This window comes from Pseudophryne corroboree, chromosome 1, assembly GCF_028390025.1.
Source record: "Pseudophryne corroboree isolate aPseCor3 chromosome 1, aPseCor3.hap2, whole genome shotgun sequence".
Lineage (NCBI taxonomy): Eukaryota > Metazoa > Chordata > Amphibia > Anura > Myobatrachidae > Pseudophryne > Pseudophryne corroboree.
This window is the reverse complement of record NC_086444.1, coordinates 764,296,918-764,319,924: the sequence shown is the minus strand read 5'-3', so window position 1 is coordinate 764,319,924 and position 23,007 is coordinate 764,296,918. Positions and strand designations below refer to the sequence as shown.

At 39.0% G+C, this 23,007-nt stretch overlaps 1 protein-coding gene across 2 annotated transcripts in view; it reads right to left on the bottom strand.

The window, feature by feature from the left end:
* Nucleotides 1-23,007, bottom strand: part of GRID2 (glutamate ionotropic receptor delta type subunit 2) — a 1,619,892-nt gene that overhangs the window by 888,662 nt on the left and 708,223 nt on the right. For both annotated transcript variants that reach the window (XR_010176066.1, XM_063917339.1), the window contains exon 4: nt 11,070-11,275. Coding sequence is in view for 1 of the 2 variants with exons in the window: in XM_063917339.1 (XP_063773409.1) it covers nt 11,070-11,275 (206 nt within the window). In the remaining variant the exon portion in view is untranslated. The remainder of the gene's footprint in view (nt 1-11,069; nt 11,276-23,007) is intronic.

The window sequence follows — 23,007 nt, the reverse complement described above, 5'->3', positions numbered from 1 at the left end:
CATCATCATATATGACCTCTATTGCACAGGTTCTCAAACTTGGTCCTCAGCACCCCACACAATGCATGTTTTGCACGTCTCCTCACAGAATCACAAGTGAAATAATTTGCTCCACCTGTGGACATTTTAAAATGTGTCAGTGAGTAATTAATACACCTGTGCACTTGCTGGGTGACCTGCAAAACATGCACTGTATGGGTTCTTGAGGACCAAGTTTGAGAACCACTGCTCTATTGTAAATGTGGAGTCAGCAAAAAGTGAGAACTGTAATAAAAGAAGTGCTAATTTTCCCTCATTTTCATGATGTAGCACATAAATGACTCAAAACTAAGCAATATTTTAGGAGAAAACTGAATTATTTTAATAAAAGTAAGGGTAAAGTCTTTAAGTAGCAGGCAGTAATTTGGTCTTCAGAAATGATCCCTATCAATTTGTTACTAATAAAATTGTATTATTTATTATGGAGACCACTTTAGAACAATGATATTTAGAAATGACCTTAGATACCTTCAGCAGTAAAAATTTGCAACTTTTAACTTTTAGTATCATACTACTCAGCATGTACTCAAAAATGACCTCCACTGACAGAAAACATTGATCCTTGGCTAGATAACTCATTCATTTACATATACTGAAAGAGAGCGATAGTACTAAGAGAGGAGTTAGGGCTTTATTCTGTCACAAGATATACATATTTTATTAGCTTGGCTTTAAACATAAAGGGGCAGATGACACATATAAAACACAATGTTAAATAAAAAAGAGTGACAAGGTGTATTTATGCTTAGACATGTCCCAAAATGTGTCCAGCTCTGCACCGGTTGCATATGCTCCAGCATAATGTCAGTCATACATCAGGGGGGAGATTCAATTGTTTGAAAAGTCAGTTGGAGGACTGTTTTTTCATCCAACTGACTTTTCAAACATTTGAATTCCACCCACATATTCTAGCACCCAACTCAACACATGGGTGCATTATGAATGTTTTACAACTACCCCATTTCTGAACTATTTTCTAAAACTTGTTTCTAGGGGGGAGATGTATTTGGTATCAGGATTGAGTTGAATAAAAAAAAAATCTATCTATCTATCTATCTATCTATCTATCTATCTAAAATGCGCATTCATATGTACCAATGAAAATAGGAAAAAATGAATGGTACCTTACACCCACCAAGCATATAATATATAGGCATCAGCAATGAAGAAATCACTATCTGCTATCAGCCAATCGGAAGCAGATTTTCCTATCATTAGGCGAGTGTCATCACCATCATTGGTGTCTTAACATCACTTTTTTGAAGGTCTGATTCCATTTGCTGTTACTCAACCACACCTCTACTGTACTCATACTGCATTTGCTTAGCACTCGCCCCCACCATCACGCCTCTAAAATCATAAGGTCTCACAAGTGTACGGGGTGATCAAATCTGCACGCGGATATAGGAGTACATTCTTTATTTATAGCAATGCACATGATCAAATTATATATTGTACTAAGCAAACAGAATGTACAATTCAGCATCAGCCCCTAATTTGTAAAACTTTCGTATCTTGGTATCCTAATTGAGCAGATGACTATTTATTGTACTTGTTACTCAGCTATGTGTCTTAAATGTTAATATATTAGGGAAAGTAGGTTTGGCGTTGAGAATTGTAATGAGTATTTTCTTTTTGTCACCAGAAAAAAAATAGCTTATTATTACCTTATTCTGCTGAATAACACATATTTTTTTTAATTCATTGCAGCTGTTAACACAATTCTATTTCATATCAGGCACAAAATAATGCCCTTAATTTATGGGCAGAATAAGATAAACCTTTTCTAGGGCCAGGAGCTTCACATGTACAGTGTTAATTCAGTCCACTAGTAACATCTCATCCTGATAGAAAATTGCAACCATTAATTAGAGCAATAGGGACAGCATGGCCTTGTATTTGCCACATTCATAAAGTTAGGTGCCTTAAAGAACATTTCATGTTTAATATACTTTTTTATACAAATATAAACATTAACGGGTATTTTCAGTTAGTGTTGGATCCTATCCGGCACTTCACTATTCAATTTGCGGGCATTTCCGAGACGTTTTTGCCAATTTTCAGCAATGCTGATCCAACTTTTTTTAAAGTCAAATCGGTATTGTCTAAAACGGGCCAAAAACCTGATGGAAACGCCTGCAAATATGACAAAATAATATGGATCTGTGGCTAATATTCTGATCCACGTGATTTCCAACAAGTCGGAATTTCCGACAAGTCAGAAAAATGGCACTGGACTTGAATAGGTTGAATCCAGATTCGACCTAAAAAAGTCAGAAAACTCAGTTTTTCCGACTTGTCGGAAATACTGACAATAATTGGATATACCCCTAAGTAAGAAAAATCAACAGTAGAAAATGTGCAATCTGCTTTAATTATGAATTGGTTCAATTAACATACAATGTTTATACTAAAGGTGATGCAACTGATATTAGAGTAGCCAGCATATACTACTGTGTGTCCTGTCCTCTTATTGAACACATTTATCAGAACTGAGAGTCATTTTAGGAAATCCGTGATCAGCAAAATGGACCCCAGTCTTGCCCAGGGGGCTCAATGCAACATAAACTAAGACTTCTTTGATTCTATTATTTGCTAAATCCTGCAGTGATTTACAGTAACTCATAGCATAGCATGTTTTCTCCAGTGTCACATTTATACGTCTACCAGTTTAGAAGCCACTAGAATGGAACACACCTACTGAAGAAGGAAAAAAATACAAGATAGCAAACAAATTTTGCCATTTGGGGCTGATAAGTTAAATTCTCTCTGTGCATGCCCAGAAAATAAGTGCACACAAAGGCATTTCAAATGTGTCTTCATTTACAAGCTGAATGTGGGTGTTACAGGGCGTACTTATGTAAGAAAAATTAATTGATGGCATCTTCATGCAAATACAGACAATGCAGTGCAGCGCTTAAGCATATATACTCCTGTTATGAGGCATTACTTTTGCACCTAGTATAGGACAGGTGCAGGTACTTACTGATAATGATGACCAGGCACATATGCTGCCCAATCAGAAGCGTATTTATCTGGAGTAGTGTTGAGTTAATCATATGTGCAAACACTTTTGAGTCATTTTACTTCCAATTCTGGATACTCTTCTCCATCACCTTTATAGGCTTTAAGGTTACTAAAACTTTTGTATCTAACTGCATAGTCCCTGTAACAGTTTAACTTCTTCACTGCTTACTGGGTTTTTTTGCTGAGCCAACTTAGACATTTTTGGGCTGGCACCAACCTTAGTCAATTCCAGTGGATTTTCTGTGCAGTAACCACACAAATCACACCAATCAGCACTGCCTTATTTTTAGAAGTCTGATTTCCAAAATACCACTTATTTCTTTATAATCCAATACATAGATACATATAGTAGGAAAATGGTTACAAACTGGAGCTGCCATTCCTTCCTGAATTTATCAAGGCCTTTTTTATTTATTTTAAAGGAACGTTTTGTTTTCTTTTCTCCTTTTCTTTATTATTTCATGTAAATTTTCATGTACTTTGGCTTTATTTGCTGCAGAGTAGTGTTTACTTTTTCTGGTGATCAATCAAATAGGATTCTCCTCTTATTTAAAGGAGGGTACCCTTATGTCTGTAGAATCTACATTGGCAGAGATAAGGGGACATTTATCATACTGTGTGTGTGTGTGTGTGTGTGTGTGTGTGTGTGTGTGTGTGTGTGTGTGTGTGTGTGTGTGTGTGTGTGTGTGTGTGTGTGTGGGGTATCCGATTAGGTGCGATGGAACATTGGGAGCAAAAAGTGGGAATTTTTCACACTTTCCTGGTGTTTCACCATATATTTTTTTTACAGGGTATACAATTAGATCTCCTATAAAGGAAAAACTTTTTGTACAAAAACACACAGGTTCAGTGAAATGTGTGTGTTTATGCCGCAGCAGCCCCAAAAAGATGGCGCTTATTGGGGATTTTGTTTTGCTTGCCTGAGACTGGTGACACAAAATCCCTGATAAGCCATGGCTCATGCTAGCTTAACAGGGCTAATAGGGTAGCCCCCGGTGAATTAATTACCTGCGGTCAATGTATACCAGCCTGTACCTTTGAGGTACAATAGCTAATAATCAGATTCTGGCTATCATTTGTCTAGCACAGTCTATAACAAAGATGTGCAAGTGGTGGCCCTGGGGCTGCATGCGGCACTACAAGCCCTCACTTTCTGTTCCCAGCACCTTCCTGTTTTGTAATTCTATTTACTAAGCCTTGGAAGGACATAACGTGGATGGAGATAAAGTACAAGCTAATTATCTCATAACTGCCATGTCACATGATGTGTTTGAAAAATTACAGTTAGGAGCTGATTGACTGGTACTTTATCACCGTTCACTTTATCTCCGCCCAAGGCTTAGTAAATAGACCACATGTGCATGTTTGTTATAGATTTTAGTAATGGCCTGCTGATATGTTTGTAACCTCACTCCTGCCTATACAGAGAAATCAGCAATTTTGGGGTTAACATTTAATGTAATACAGCTGGATAAGTAACGGTATAGCCTCGGAACCTCGTGTTGAGGCATTGTAACTGTTCTGAGTTTACACTGTGCATGGGGATGGCCAGGGGAGAAGGGTTGTTATAGCAACCTGGTGGCTTAAGACCAGGTGATCAGAAGAGATCAGAAAAAGGGGAACACAGGGGCTAGCTCATAAGGTGAGCAGGAAATGGAGGCAGCACAATGACTTATAGGTCACTGCTGACAGTTTTGAGGGGAGACTGAGGTGACTGACGGGGGAATCCTGGCGGAGAATTAACAACACAGTGGAGAAGAAAGCTGCTGGAACCTAACACTGGGAATAATATGAAGGATGTTTTAAGGTATCTGTTAGGAGAAATAAGTGTCATGGTTCCCCCAAAGTACTGTAAAAGAGCAGTGGCCATATTCATATTCTGACCAGGAAATTAAATAAAAAAACATAGGAAAAGGACTACAAGAGAGATTGCCAGTATATTTATATTGGATAAAGTGGTATTTAATGGAGTAAATAATTTTGAAGCAAAGTATATATACACATGTATATGAGTTATTATTTCCTTGAGACAAAGTACAGGTACCTCAGCTAACATAAATTTAGTTTCATCAAACTAGTAACAACTTGCCAACATTTGATGAGGCAAAATCTCTGAGAGTAGGGGGCTCCATATATAAATATATTCTTCTTTTTACACATTATCACCTCAGCAAGACTGTCATTATAGAATAAATGGCAACATTATTGCAAGTCCAGAAAGACTGACTTTTCTATTTTGCTTGCAGCAATATACTTGGAGTTAGTAAGATTTTGATTCTACCAGCAGTGCAGTCATATAAAATAAAGCTACAGAAACAAAGGACTATATTACCAGTTACTTTATAAGGACTAATCCAAAGAGACGTATTATCTACAACCTCCCAGGAGATGCAACTAAACTAGGTATTTAGTCTCATCGCCAACTGGCAGTTTGCAGACTTAAAGGAGAGGTTGAACATCAAGAACCAGTCTGATGCACCTTCAGTGCAGGTTCAATACCCAGGTGAGACTGAGGTGTTCTATGTGCACCAACAAACTTATGTGGCTAGGTTGAACTAATTGACTTTTACACTAAGAGTACATTATAAAGGTATCAGTTTAAAGAAGCAAAAATGTACTACTTTGAATGAGGGATGGAGTTATGTGAATTTATGTATTGGGTAACTACAGTCAGTATCAACTGTTGAATACCACCAAAGATAACTGTTAATTAATTGCTAAACTTAAGAAGGGATTATTTACTATATTTTGTTTAAAAGAGCAGTTTAAGTGCTGTCTCAGTTTTAATATAAGAGCTATATCTATCTATCTATCTATCTATCTATCCATCCATCTATTCAAGTGGGACTTCAAATTGTTATTTGCAATATTTTGGTTGTTGTCTTATATATGAACCCTTTTGACATGCTTGAATAAAATACTCCTACTCTATTGGTTAAGTTCATTCCAGTCACTGTTATATTATTAATTAGTCAGGAGGGTGGGGGCATAGTCCCCCCTTCCCCCCATAGCCCCCCTTCCCCCATACAATTTTTTTAATCCAAATTACACCACACGTTATATGACACAATATTGACAATATGCCACACAGCAGTAATGCCATTTAGAGCACATTATGCCACACATTAGTATCCCATATACATCTTGCGCAACACAGTAATAATGCTTGCAGGCAGGGGCAGATCTAGATTATTGTTGGGGTTTTTTTGGATGGGAGGGTTGAGCAATGAATCCTGACAGTGTGATTGGCACAGCAACTAATGGAGCAGTAGTAGTTTAAGAAAGGTAGGGGGTGTGTATACTTTGGAACCACTATTAGACGCACTGCCTGAGGGCATCACGACTGGAGGACTACTGGTTTATTATTCTATGTGTGAACATGTGAGTGCTGATATAACAGATAGAGAAAGAGAGAGAGAGAGAGAGAGAGAGAGACTGCATACAGAATGTATTAATAATCCATCTAGCAATGTTTCTTATACATAGAATACACCATTGTGCAAGTAGTAACAATAATCCAACAGGAAAATTGAAAAATGAATAATCTGGCGTAGTTGTGCTATGCATTATAGTGTAAACAGGAATGTTCTGATTATTTAAAGTACTTATTATTTAGACTACTTCGAGTAGTCAGTAAGCTATGTAGCCGGTAGCTTTCAAAAAGAAAGTGAATTCAACATACTCAGATGGCTCCCACTGTATTGAGCCATCTGATGACCCTAATAAGCACTAGAGATGTTTGCAGCTACAGGTATAGACAGGTATGAAGATAGAGAACCCTTATAAAAGCACTTTACGTACATTATTTATATATTTATTTATTTATTTATTACCAGTTATTTATATAGCGCACACATATTCCGCAGTGCTTTACAGAGAATATTTGGCCATTCACATAAGTCCCTGCCCCAGTGGAGCTTACAATCTATATTCCCTACCACATGTACACGCGCACACATTCATATAGGGTTAATTTTTGCTGGGATCCAATTGACCTACCAGTATATTTTTGGAGTGTGGGAGGAAACCCACGCAAGTACGGGAAGAATATACAAACTCTGCACAGGTAGAGCCATGGAGGGAATTGAACCCATGACCTCAGTGCTGTGAGGCAGTAATGCTAACCATTACACCATCCATACTGTCCTACTGGTTTATGTGTGTAGGATAGAAGACTGCTGGGGTGTGGGCTGTGCTGCCATGGAGAGCTTTCAATAGGACATCCTGCAGGCTGTCATTGTGATATATAGCTGCTGCTGCCACGGGATCTGGCAGGCTCACAATATGCTGCTCTGCAGTTGATAGATCTAGACTGCAGCAGACAGCATAATGGATCCGAAAATCTTAGATGCCGGCATAGCAAAAAGCAGCGACTCCACACAGCGGGGGCTTATTGCAGCTGGCTGAAGGAGCTGAATGGAGGTCTTGCACCCATACAAATCCGGCACCCAGGGCGCATGCCCCCTAGCCCCCCCTAATTAAGGCCATGGTCTACTACACCATTGCATTTAACCGGGGGTCCTGATTTCATCCCTGGTGCATTCCCTTCTTCAATCAACAATCAACTCAGGTGGAGACACCATCAGAAATAGAGAAGAAACTGGTGTAGCTTGTCTACCAGACTTAGCAGGTGAGCAGGTGTTACATGTTATTACAGAGAGGTAATATTTAATTAATTAAATGTATTAATTTAACTTACTACTGAAATTAAGAGTAATGTTTGGCTCTGGTAATGGTTAGGGGCCCACCCTTGTGCATAAGGTTGCTTATTACTGGTGGTTGGTTACTAGTACTACACACAACTTCTCCACTTCATAACTGTCTAGGATTTTATATATCTCCCCCATAGAGGCTTTTTAATAGCCCCCTTGGACTCTTTTCCCTAATGCTAGGTGTTTTATGGACACTATTTGACTCTAATAAAAGCACTAGAATATTTACTCCAATGGCAGGGGTAAAAAGAAATACTGACTGCTTCTATACTTATTGGTATGTAAGTAATTTGTGTGTCACTGTGGACTAATGGGACAACAACAAGGTGAGTCCCATTTTCCCTTTGAAGTGAAGGAGTTAAGAACTGTTATATCATTGTTGCAAAAGAGTATCATATAAACAGTATTATGTTTTATAAATAAATTGATAAATGTGAAAAGAATCCCCAGCTCACAGGTACATAGGTTAGAAACAATTTAAATATATGTATCCCAAAAGACAATTAAAAAAATTATCTATTATTGATGGCAGCATATGTATATATAAAGTATGGATACTTTTTTCTGAAACAATATATTTATGTTCTCACCACATAAGGGTATTACATACACATTTAGCCGGCCCTGGCAGATTTACTAGCTAATTTTAATGCAGTGACAGAATTATTGTTGAGATATCAGGAAAAACCTCAAAGGGGGGAATGATGTCCTTAGTTAGAATGTAAGCACTATAGAAGTGCTATTATATATACTTGCTAAACAATACACACATTAATACAGATGTTAATAAATCAGCCCCAAAACACCTAGAGAGGAAAAAAGCTTTTCTAAACTTCACTGAAAGGCAAAAGTGATATCTAATGTATGTGATAAATTGAGTGTATATGCACAGTATATTATGTGACTATTTACTCAATTCATTCCTTGTTTATTCCTTTCTGCAAGAACATGCTCACCAATCATAAAAATGTGCAGTGAACTTCAAGGGCTCAATTTAGAAAGAATTTATGTGGAGAATAACCTTGTGTAATTCATGTACAGGGACAGCAAAATAATAGTAGCTTGCAAGACTGTAGCTACGGGATTCCACAAGAAGGCCAATACATTTGCCTGTCTGCTTGTGTCACTGTCTCACAGATAGCAAAACATAGCTACTTTCTTTGAAAAGTGTTGGCTCACTTGCAGTCAACACTATGATTTTCATGAGCACTGTTTTATTGTAATATAATGAAGCTTGAAAAAGTTTGTTATGATGCAACTGAAGAAATGCGGTTCAGTTTTCCTGATATAAGAACACACTGGAACTTGGGGGAAAACAAATCGAAATGAGCCCCAGTGCAGAATCACTTTGGGGTTCCAAGTGAATATACTGTATATATGTATATATATATATATATATATATATATATATATATATATTCCCCCCCAATGTTTATTGATTTTTAAGGAATGCATAAACCGAACCAAAAACTGAATCTAAACCAAAACACTTGAGGGTGGTTTTGCTAAAGCCAAAACACAATGATGAATTACAACCAAGAGTATGATCTCAGTCCTTTGAGGCGGTAATGCTAACCATTACCTCATCCATACTAACTTGTGCTTTGCTGTCCCTTTTTACTGGTCTTCCTAAATATGAGGCTCAGTGTGCACCAGGTCCATTGCTGGTAATATATCACATTATATTTGTTATGGATGCAGACTGTAGCAAAAGCTCCACTCTCCAAAGCCCTTCACCACCTTCTATGATCTGAATAGAGAAAAGAGGTGGCCTCTTTTGAGTGGTGCATGCACAATGATGAGTAGAGCGCATGCCACTGGAGTGTACAGCATCCAATGGGTCTTAGGAAAGAAGGGGAGAATAAAAACACAGCCTAGCACGTCAAAAGTGCTAGTGAAACCCTTGAGTGTGTGTGCTCACATTTCTCACATGCTTTGGCCATGCCAACCGTGACATGACCATGGACCTATCCTAATTTTTGTTATTCCAAAGTTGCACACTATGAGGAAGCATTATGATAAACATAAACATTATGGTATTATATGTGCATGACACAAGCATCCCTTGGTTTATTTACAAAGAACTTAAAATTTGGCAAAAACATCTGACACTTTTTTTATGTTCAAGCTTATTAATGAATTTGAATGCAAAACCTACTACCCATTTGATAAGAAAAGAAATGTAGAAAATTGCAATCTGGTTCCAATAATCTTTCTTGCTTCTTTCTAGTTTCCTAAAGCAACTTGCAATAGTAGTATGTAATAGTGGGCCAGATTCTGATTTGGGACTAAAGCAAGAAAGAGCAAGTAATTGTATACCTGGACAATCCATGCTACAATGCAAGGGGTGCAAATTTAGAGATGTTGGGTTCGGTTCTCCAGAAATCCAAATCAACCCGATGTTTGTGGATCCAAAATGTGGTCCAGATCTTCTGATGAGATCCGTACCAAGTCAAGGTCTGAACCAAAAGATTTGAGTGTGGTTTTGCCAAAACCAAAACACAATGATGAATTACAACCAAAATAAAAACACGGGGGTCCGCGCATATCTCTAGTGACTGCAAATACATACGTTATATTTCATGCAAGGTATATACTGGCTGCTTTTACATGTATCCCACAAATGCTGAACTGCATTACTTTTACACTGCAATTAAGATTGGAGTTTGGACATGCCTCTCTCAGATCTATGGGGTAGATTTACTAAAGCGTCTAAAACAGACAAGTGGAGGTTTTGCCCATAGCAACTAAGCAGATTCTGTCTATAATTTTCTAGGATGCAATTGAGAAATGCTATCGAGAATCTGATTGGTTACTGTGGACAACAGCAATACTTGTTTGTTTAGATCCTTTAGTAAATATACCCCTAAATCTTTCCCACCCACAGTGCAGCATGGTTTTACTAAGATGCACAGTTACTTGTTCCTTCTTAATTACCCCCAACTCAGATTCAGGCCAAGTGTCTCCATTGCTTATAATGTATGCTTTAAAGATGGGAAAGTGACTAAACAGCACAACACTTATTATTCTTGAAAGTTGGCATCGTACTTTAAATGTTTGTATTCATCAATGCAGTACATTGTAGTTATATGCGTGTACATCATAAAGTATCGTCTGTTTAGACTAGATCAGGGAGCTTATTGCCCACCCCTGGACTAGCAGCACAATTAGTGCCATTTTTATTATTGTACGCATGTTTGTTCTAAAACCGCCTCGTTAGCTGCAACACTATAAGTGCAAATTGAAACACTGAAGAAATAAACAAGTAGCCATAAAACAGGATATTCTTACCTCAGTAATGAAGGATTTGGCAGTGGTCGGACTCATAACGAGAATGGCTCTTCTCAGTGTGTCCCTGTAGCGATTTAGCTCTTCAATGCGCATTGTGGCGAAGAGTCCCGTGATCATCTTATTAATGTTGTTTTCTACCTTCTGCAAAGCTACATCCATTCCCTGCTGAGATACTCTATCCAAAAACTCCTGTATTCCACGGATATCTAGGAACATCAAAAGTCCATCAAAATGCTAATCAGTTTACAGAAACACATCCATTAAATTTCTAGCCCGGTTTGGAAGTGATTTTGCTCAGTATCATGAAATGGAAGGTTAAGCTGCACATATGTTAAACTGCATTGTACTGCCATTTCAGACTGGACACAGATTGCATCTGTTATAAAGTCTACAGTTGTTTTCTCTTGGTGACATTAACAGCACAGATAAAAAAGAGGAAATCATTTATTTTATTTTACCTGTTTATGTTCATTTAATGCAGTAAATGTTTTTCAACTGTATAATTACTAAAATGTCTTTTGTAATAGGAGTACAGCTGACACTGAAAACAGTTAACTTGCAGTACATTTTATCCAGTAATGTTATAATGTGTGTAGCTTATTGTGGATGAGACTTTACAATAAAATAACAATGTCACAGATTAGATACTCATTTGTGTAAGAGGATTTTGCCCAGGGCCTGTGCATACAGCTATGGGACTGATGTAAAGTTGGAAGTAAAATGGGTGTTAACTATTAAAACTACAAATGCTTAGCAAAAGATGTAGATCTGTATATACCATAGTAGAAAATACATCTGGTTTGCTACAAGTACTGTACTCATCAGTAGTGTATACAATACTCACACCTGCCTTATACTAAGTACAAATAATGTGAGTGACCGACCTCGGCATCCCAACAATTAGAATTCTGACACAGGAAGGGGTAATTATTTTACCCATCCCCAGTCCCCTACTCTAACCCTAACCCACCTGGGGTGGCAGCTAGGGCTACGATAGTTGGAGAAGCAGCTAGGGCTAAGACACTGGGGGGGTGTCAGCTAGGGCTAAGACACAGAGGGTGGTGTTTATGGCTAATCCCCTAACCTCTAGTGCCTACCCTAACCCACCCCCAGTCCCTAATCCTAAGAGGCACCCTGATATTTACCTCCGGGATAACGGCGGTCGGTGTTCCTGGGCCAGCATCCCCAAGGTATGAAGAGGGATAAAGACTGATAAAGTACCAACAACTCAGCTCCTAACTGTTTCTTTTTCAAACACATCTTGTAACATGACAGTTAGGAAGCTGATTGGCTGGTACTTTATCTCTCTTTATCACTCTCCACTTAATCCTTTTTTAAGGCTTAATACATTTGGTCCTTAATGAGTATAATCCTGTGCTGAGTTGTACATATCTTTTATTAGCAGATCACTCCTATCCAAATGTTTGGTTTGATACCATCAGTGCGCAGCAAAATACTTAGTGCAAACAATACATCTGAAAACAGGAGTACTTACACACACGTGCAACTCTGCTTAGCCTGCAATTCTGTCAGCATGCACTCTCTGAACATTGCCTACATAAGAGCCTACATGAAAGCACCCCGTAACAGCCCTTCAGGTGCAAGGGGCGATTTTACTAAAATATGTTATGAATCTGCTTTATCCATACTTGTACACACTTAGGGGGACATGTACAAAGCAGTGATAAAAGTGGAGAAGTGAGCTAGTGGAGAAGTTGCCCATGGCAACCAATCAACTGCTCTGTATACTTTTATAGCATGAAAATTATAAATGTTACGTTAAAGCTCATTGGTTGCCATGGGCAACTTCTCCACTGGCTCACTTTTCCACTTTTATCAGTGCTTATTACATGTCCCCCTTAGGGCCTAATTCAGATCTGATCGCAGCAGCAAATCTGTTAGCTAATGGGCAAAACCATGTGCACTGCAGGGTGGCAGATATAACATGTGCAGAGAGAGTTAGATTTGGGTGGGGTGTGTTCAAACGGAAATCTAAATTGCAGTGTAAAAATAAAGCAGTCAGTATTTACCCTGCACAGAAACAAAATAACCCACCCAAACCTCTTATGCAGCAATATGTGAAGATATCAGTTAGCCTGTGCGACCAATCCATTCCTCTACCCAGAATTCTTGCTGTAGCGTTAAAAGTATCTTTCATATATGCAGCCTACATTACAGAAAATACCACACACATCTATTGCTCTGTATATTGTTTTTTTATTCAACAGAATCTTTCAGCTTCATAATTGTTTACAATATGATTATTACTTAATTTTATTTCAGGCATAGCCATCCTCATCAAGGGTGATTAATCCCCACCAAAGCATAAAAGCCACATTAGCCCATCATCGAGCTAAATGAAACATCACTACAACTTTCCATTCTAAAAAGAACACCAGCTGAAAAGTCAATTTTATAGTGGAAATTAATTAATTTTCTTTAGTGTTAAATGAAACACCATGGCAGTTTAATGAGTATCCACACATTATATTCTTATAGTAATGCTAAAAGTTAGTGATTTATATCAGTCTGCATCTTGTTGTCCTCTCGCATTATACACATGAAGGCTGTCACTTGACAGCTTACTCATAAATGTTGTAATGCAAATAATACAGTTCAAGTAATAACCCAAATTAATAGTATGCTTATTGCGGCACATAGAAGCAAAGGAAATTTTGTAGCTGGCGTGAGTCCAAATGAGTTATTAATGGCTTTAGGACTGTCAGGAGAGATACTTGAGGATATTGCAGTCATCAGGCAGTTGAAATCAGCCTCAGGGTAATAATGAACATTTGAAATAAATTAAGAAAAATGTGATTATTTATATTTTACGCCTTCTTAGGAATGAAATTATTCTGTTTACCCTACCCAGTTACACACTAGGAATGCAGAAAGACACAGAAGCACTATAAAGTAAGTGTCAAAAAAAAAAAGGTCTGCTTGGTGTCCTCTGTCTTGTAAAACTAACACGATCATGCCCCTTTATGTTACTTAATTCAATTATAAAAATGCCAGGTCAGCGTTGGGAATGACATCTGTTACAAAAGATTAGTGAATGTAACATACTGGCATTAAGTTTTGCTACCACGAACCGAAAAATAAATGTTTGATAGCTATCTGAGCTGTTAGACAGACATTTGGTATTGTGCAAAAATGTACATTTTATGTGGTTAAGTATTTACCATAGCAGAATATTTAGCAAGGATGCTATGATGATTAGCAGTGTAATGCAGGGCTCCTATATTTTAGATATAGAAACTCATATGACTCATATTCTACCTTATTCAATATAAAATATGTTTACTTACATATAAGGCTATTAACCAAACTACACTAACATACATCTCTTAGCTTATCTCAAATTATATCACAACTCGACCTTTCTGCTCTGCACAAGAAATGCGTCTCTCATCCACACGTATTACTCACTTCCATTCATAGAGGTATATTTACTGAAAGTCCATTTTAAAAAGCACTTGAATCTTCAAAATCAATTGAAATCAATTACTTATGAGTTTCTAAACTTTTGAAAATATTTACTAAAAATGTTGCACTCAATTTTTTAAACCCCCAGCTAAATTGAATGTAAAATTGAACAGAACGTCTTCATTACTTCCTTGTCGCTTCCTATTGGTCCAAATGTATAACATGCACACTAATTAAAGGGGATGCTCTCTCTTTACACTGTTTTATACATAAAAACCTAAGTGATGATTTTTAAAAAAATACTTACATCTGAAATAATTGACAATAAACTTAGCCCTAATCTGCCTTCCTGTCTGCCTTCCACTTTCTGTGCACACATAGGGGGTCATTCCGAGTTGTTCGCTCGCTAGCAGTTTTTAGCAGCCGTGCAAACGCATAGTCGCCGCCCACTGGGGAGTGTATTTTTACTTTGCAGAAGTGCGAATGCCTGTGCAGCAGAGTGCTTGCAAAAAAAATTTGTGCAAAACAAGACCAGCCCTGTAGTTATTCTTCGTGTGCATTGATTCTAACATTGGAGGGTTGGCTTTTGATGTCACACACCTGCCCAGTGTTTGTCCAGCCACTTCTGCGTTTACCTTGGCACGCCTGCAATTTTCTAAGCACTCCCTGAAAACGGTCAGTTGACACCCAGAAATGCGCCTTTCCTGTCAATCTTCTTGCGGCCGCCAGTGCGAATAAGAATGTCACTAGAACCTGTGCAAAACCACAAAAGCCTTTTGATCCCATACGTCGCGCGTGCACATTGCGGTGCCTACGTATGCATACAAATGCAGATTTTTAGCCTGATCTCTGCGCTGCGAACAACGGCAGCTAGCGAACAACTCGGAATGACCCCCATAGTCTGTTGTTGCTAAAAAAAAACCTATGCCTGCTCCCTGTTTATTGCATAATCTGGGAGAAGTGGTTTATTTAATGCAAAATTATGCAATAGATGGCAGCATAGCACAATATCGAACATTTTTGCCAAATTATATAATAATATGCCTTCCGAATAATAAAAAACAAAAAACAAAGAGGCATTCTATTATGAAATGGGTGGCTATATGTGCCTTTTTATACTTATGTTCAGCAGGAGTTTGTGGATTTGACAATGGTGTCAGAAGCCAAGAGCAACAGCCATACCTTTTTTGGTAGTAGGGGAAAAAATTAGATCACTATAGTAACAATTACTATTAGCTGCTTTATTATCACATAACTGATATCTTACACAACAACCATCCCTCTGGCATTTGTCCCACATGTTTTTTTTGCAAACAGGGACTAATTGCTGAGGATGTAGGCGTCATGGGTTGAATCAGGATAGCCAGTTACAACACTCATGATTTTACATTTCTATATATTTTTCAGCCAAATTGCACAATATTGTACTCTGGTGCTATTTATTGCACATTAATGGAACAATTATGATGTCTATAAGTATAAATATGTGCACAATTCAACTCATGAAGCTGCTGATGGTACTCTGATTGACTCTTCAGGGTTATCTCAGTCTGGTGATTTGCATTGTGTAGGTAGGTGCACAACATACCATAACCTTGTACATCCACTACTTACATGCTGCCCTACATGCTTTTTGGTACTTAAATAGTCATCACTATCAATGTCCTACCATTAGACTGGGTTTAGACACAATATCAAATGTCTAACATCATTCTAAACATTTGGGAATTTGAGTTTCAATTTGGAGTTCGATTTCCTATTTGCCTATTTCCCTATTGATTGCAAGTTTGCAAACAGGGCCTTCTTACCTTTATTACAAAGTTTTGATTTACTGTTGTTCCAATTGTAAAGCACAACAAAATATGCTATGCTATATAAGAAACTATTAATACATAATAAATATGACATATTCTTTATCTTTACATTTGTGAAATTATTCAATAGAAACTCTTATTTCCCTAGATGTGTGTCTTTGAATATCTGTTTTGTTATAAAAGGTTTTTTATTTACAACCTCATCTTAATTTAATCCTAGCTAATGCTGCCACCACAATCTGGTATGTGGGGTAACTATTCATGCCTTCCTTCATTACAGGGATACTGGGACTAACTGCCCAAACCTCATTAATATAGTTCTAACCTCATTAATATAGTTCTATCAGTCCTCCAGCACTAGGTTACAAGCATGATCCCTTTAAGAGTTTGCATTTACTACACAAATGCTAACATGTACTTGCATATGAGTTCTCATAACTAAGTTTTACTTTAAAAAATACTTTCTATTTCTCCTAGACTACCTAATACTACCTATGATTATTTTTGGGCATCTATATTTAAATTTAGATTCCACATTTACAGAAAGAAATTCCTTTATAGAAAAGAGCTAAGTAAATGAAAACATTACCTTTCTAGATTGTAAATTCACATTGTTAGATCTTTAATTTCTTTATGTAGAGATTGTTTTATAAATAAAATGATGATGACCAAAACTTTTTTTGGGATAAACACTACATTCTTCTATCCTCCTCACTTGCATATTTTAACATTTTATATTTGTATTAACAGGGTTCTCTGTTCCAGCTATATTGTAGACCAGGGAGACACATGGTCAGGGCTGCCATCAGAAATTGTGGGGCCCGGGACTGACAAAATAGACACTCCCTCCCCCCCAAAAAAAATTCTGCCGCACTGCTCCACCACTATGTGATGTCATACATTGTGATATTACATATAGGGCTGGATTCAATTCTTTTCACCCCTTTCCACACCCGTTCTGTTTCTGCCTTCGGGCACGTTGTATCATTATTTCAGCTCGCTACCCCCGAAGTAGCAAGGCACCAAACCCTTTACACAGCTAAACCTGATTACTATGGGTGCAATATGCGCGATAACGGAGATCATTTTAGAAAGGAAATTGGGCGTGATATATCATTTGAATCTCACCCGTTAGGTGGAGTGTTGCGGACCTACGGGGAACGGTTCCAAGATCTGATGAGCAGGCATGGCTTGTTTTAAGAAGTCTTCCCTGTACATCAGACTGCAGCTCTACAGGTATTGACAGTAGGAGCCAGGGTGGGCCCCTCTCTCTGTAAAGGCCCAGGACACCAGTGCCCAGTCCCCCTCTGATGGCTGCGCTGCACATGGTCACAAGACTTTCAGCAAGCCAAAGGTGAGGTTAGGTGAGTACCAGTAACATTTTCATAGAAAAAAATATACATGCAGCAGTGATATTGTTATTATACTAGGTAATCTACGCTCATTTGCATTATGGATCTGCTCAGAATATACATGCAGCAGTGATATTGTTATTATACTAGGTAATCTACGCTCATTTGCATTTTGGATCTGCTCAGAATATATATGCAGCAGTGATATTGTTATTATACTAGGTAATCTACGCTCATTTGCATTTTGGATCTGCTCAGAATATAAATGCAGCAGTGATATTGTTATTATTCTAGGTAATCTACACTGTCAATTTGTATATTATAAGCTATATTGTATTCTATGATGAAACTTTATTGCAGCTTAGAAATAGTTGGTAACTGCTATTTTAGTGTTTGTTTTAGTTGAGTTTTATGGCATGCTCTGTAAACGGGGGTGGGATGTTAGGCCTTGATTGCAATTACTAGACACACATGGATACTTAACATTCATAAGGAAAGATGCTTGGCTGAACAACAGCCGGCTGAACAACAGCCGGCTGAACAGGGTTTTATTAGAAGGGTTGTTTAAAAGTGTTAAGAAAATATTACAATATAGACTTTACACACACCTCCAGACCCGATAACCATAAAGGAGGAGGAGTTGGACTTTTACTTTCCCAATCTTTTGCATACACTGTTCTACCACAGGTTCCATCACTCACATTTACATCATTTGAAGTACATTCCATTAGGGTTTACTCTCCTTTCTCTCTGCGTGTTGCAGCTATCTACCGCCCACCTGGGCATCCAAAACAATTTTTGGAAGATTTTTCTGCCTGGCTCCCTCACTTTCTATCCTCTGTCATCTCCACCATTATCATGGGTGATTTCAATATTGCTATCGATTGTCCAAAATCTGCTGTGCACGCCTCCAAACTACTCTCTCTAACCTCCTCTCTTGGCCTCTCCCAATGGACTGACTCCTCTACTCATCAGGCGGGCCACTGCCTTGATCTAGTATTCACCAGACTATGCTCCATCTCTGAACTCACTAACACTCCTTTCCCCCTCTCAGATCACAACCTTATCACCTGCATGCTCTCCTCTGTTAATTCAAACCCTGCGTTGCTGAAGTCCTCCAATCTTCCTCAAACCCGCAGAAATATTAACACAATTAATCTTCAAGAACTTTCCACTTCACTCCAACAACTGCTTTCACCTATTTCTGCATTCACCTCTCCTGAGATGGCTGTATCACACCTTAATGAGACTCTAGAACTAGCCCTTGATGAAGTGGCTCCAGCTACCCATCACACTCAACGTAGGCCTAGATGTCAACCATGGCACTCCAAATTAACAAGACAACTTCAAAAACTCACACAAAAACTTGAACGTCAGTGGCGTAAATCTAGTATTTCAAGTGACTTCCTCACATATAAGACTGTCTACCATTCTTATAAAAATGCCCTGGACACTGCCAACCAAAAATATTTCCAAACTCTTATCTCTGCTCAAACCTCTAACCCCAAACGACTCTTTAATACATTTAAATCACTTCTGAATCCTCCCGCACCTACCCCACCTGCCACTATCAAGGCACAGGAAGATTGATAAGATCCGAGATGAAATAGTATGCTCTTCGGCAGCCAGTGACCTGCTCCATTCTTTACCTGAACCCTCTGCCACTCTTTCTTCATTTGATCCCACAAATGAAGATGAAGTATCATCACTCTTCTCATCCTGCTTCTCTACTACCTCTCCTCTTGATCCTTTACCCTCAAAAATAAGTAAAGCTCTGTCTCTGGTGCTCATCCCTACCTTAACTAACATCTGTAATCTCTCTCTCTCTACTGGTATTTTTCCTTCACTCTTCAAGCATGCAGTGATTACTCCCATTTAAAAAAAAAAAAAAATTCTGACCCTAATGCTCTCTCAAACTACCGCCCTATCTTTCAGCTCACTTGTCTCTCTAAGCTACTTGAGAGACTTGCCTACACTCGACTCACACACTTTCTTAACTCATACACTTTGTTGGACCCACTTCAGTCAGGCTTCTGTTCTCAACATTCCACAGAGACAGCACTGACTAAAGTGGTTAATGATTTGGTCACTACGAAGTCTAAAGGCCACTACTCACTACTTATTCTTCTAGATCTATCTGCTGCATTTGACACTGTAGACCACTCTCTTCTCATACAGACACTACAATCCCTAGGCCTTATAGACACAGCCCTTTCTTGGTTCCTATCGTACCTATCTAATCGCTCCTTCAGTGTTCGCTTCTCTGAATCTACCTCCTCTTCGCTACCTCTTTCAGTTGGAGTACCGCAAAGCTCAGTCTTAGGTACTCTGCTTTTCTCTATCTATACCTCATCTCTTGGTAAACTAATCAGCTCTTTTGGTTTTCAGTATCATCTGTACGGAGATGATGCTCAAATCTACCTATCCTCCCCGGACTTGTCCCTATCTGTACTGGACTGTATCACTGAATGCCTTTCTGCCATTTCATCCTGGATGACATCTCGCCACCTTAAACTGAATATTTCAAAGACAGAGTTAATTATATTTCCACCAGCCAATAGTAGGTACCAACCTGATATCTCTATCACTGTTGAAAACTCAACTATCTACCCTACCCCACAAGCTCGCTGCCTAGGTGTCATCCTTGACTCTGATCTGTCCTTTGTTCCCCACATTCAATCTGTCTCAAGATCATGTTACATGCATCTAATAAACATATCCAAAATACGACCATACCTTACACAAGACACTGCTAAAACTCTAATCCACGCTCTCATTATCTCCCGCATTGATTATTGCAATAGTCTCCTAACTGGTCTTCCCAAAACGAGACTCTCACCACTACAATCCAGTCTGAATGCAGCGGCGAGGCTTATCTTCCTCGCTAGACGTTTATCGTCTGCAGATCCACTCTGTCAGTCCCTCCATTGGTTACCTGTACTCTACCGCATTCAATATAAAATACTTTTACTCACACACAAGGCCATTAACCAAACTACACCAATGTACATCACTTCGCTTATCACAAAATCTCCCAACCCGACCTCTTCGCTCTTCACAAGACCTGCGTCTCTCATCCACACTCATTACTCGCTCCCACTCACGACTGCAGGACTTTCATCGGGCTGCACCCACTCTGTGGAATGCCCTACCACGCACAATAAGACTCTCCTCTAGTCTCCAAACCTTCAAGCGTTCCCTGAAAACTCACCTCTTTAGGCAAGCGTATCAAATTCCAGAACCGCCCACATAACTTTCATAAACCATCCTATCTAATTGCATCCACTCTGTACAGTCCACACATATCCTCACATGTCTTCTCATTCTATGCAATAGATAGGCATATGTACACAAGGAAAGGTGCTATTTCCCTATAGATTGTAAGCTTGCGAGCAGGGCCTTCCTACCTCATGACTGTTATCACCCAGTTTGTTATTGTTATTTCAAATTGTAAAGCGCAACGGAATTTGCTGCGCTATATAAGAAACTGTTAATAAATAAATAAATAATAAATAATACTGATAATAATGATTGCAACAATGATAAGTTCAGATATGTTTAATGACGTTGATGCTTGTTATCAGCATAACATGTACTATAGGGGCATAATCCTCAAACTGGTAATGCAATAGAAAATGTGACATATGTTACATACTGTATTACTGGATAATAGTAATAGTGATTTAGGGTCAGAGAACCTTGGAATGAGATAAAGTGGACGGTGATAATGTACCAACCAATCAGCTCATAATTGTCTTTTTTTAAACACGCCTGTGAACTGAGTTATGTGGGTACATACTGGTTGATATACAGTATCATGAGCCAGTCAGCAGTTGTATATTGCGTTGGCTGTGCAGCACAGCCAATGGACTTTATATCTGCAGATACAGATGTAGCCATGCTCATCTGTGCTGTGATGCAGCATGCTGCAGCACGGATTTAGGAATTAATTGAGTGACTGACGGCTGCGAATAGTCGCAGCCTGGCTTGCCATGCAGCATGTCATGATGCAACATGATGCATCGCAGTAGGATGAGCATGTCTACATCTGTATATTGGGCCTTCTGGCAGTATGTATGGGCAGTCAATGAATTGCCCATAGTTTGCTGCTGGGTGCTCACATCACAGCTGGGTGGGCAAATTCAAATGACCCACCCAGCTGGGAAGCCTGAAAGACACGTCAAGCGGCTTATGTGTACACTTACCTGGATTGGTCACTTGGTCAGTGGGGTGGTAAGTCCGCCAACATGTCAGTCAGGTGTGTACCCACCTTTAGGAACTAAACTAAAACCAGTTCTGAAATACTAGTATTCTAGTTTTGATTCTAGTATTGAAAGCAATACTATATCGAAGGAGGGAGTGCCGGTCCACTGCATTGTTTTATATATATTATTTTTTACTTTCGACTGTGTGTTATGTTTGGAGACATCCCTGCTGGGGATGTTATACGGAGGGCACCGGCCTTATTCACTTGTATTGCGTGGTATGGAGTGCTGCTGACTATTGCAGAGATTATATATATATATATATATATATATATATATATATATATAGCATCCCAGTGGCATCCCGACACTGATGATCCTGATACTGGATTGGGTAAGTGTTCTACCACTCCTCGGTCCCCTACTCTAACCCTCCTGGGGTTGTGGCTATGGCTAACCTTTTGAGTGTGATGGCTACATCAAGTGGACCAGGTCCCCCTCTTACCTGTCAGTATAAGCTGCAGTTTTTCTCCTATGCCCAAGCACACACTGCTGTGTGCTGGGCTGCAGGAAAGCACTTAAAATACATGTTTTTCTATATTTTTTCCTAGGAGTGCATGGCCACACCTCCTGTGATTAAGCCACACCGCTGGAAAAGTACCTGGGCCCAGCCAGGCTCTCTACTGCCTTGACTATGGCTAACACTCAGAGGATGGTCGCTATGGCTAACCATAAGCCCTCTAGTGCCTAACCATAACGCTCCCCCCTGCCAGGCCCTAATCCTCACCTGTGCCCTTATACTCACCCGCAGGTTGTCTGCTGTCAGTGCTCCAGCACCGGTCTCATGAGTGGTGTCGGGATTCTGGCATCAGTCACATGACCACCGGCATCCCAAACAACTGGATGCTGAATGCATATATATATATATATATATATATATATTCACAGTATATATATATATATATATAGAGAGAGAGAGAGAGAGAGAGAGAGAGAGATTCAGCATGTTTTACCGGCGGATGGGATGCCGGCTGTCAATATCCCAACAATGCCGACAGTAGAGCGGGCGCTAAGAGTCCCCTTGTGGGTTCGCTGCACTCGCCACACTGCACCTGCACTGTAGGCTTTGTGGCTCACTGCA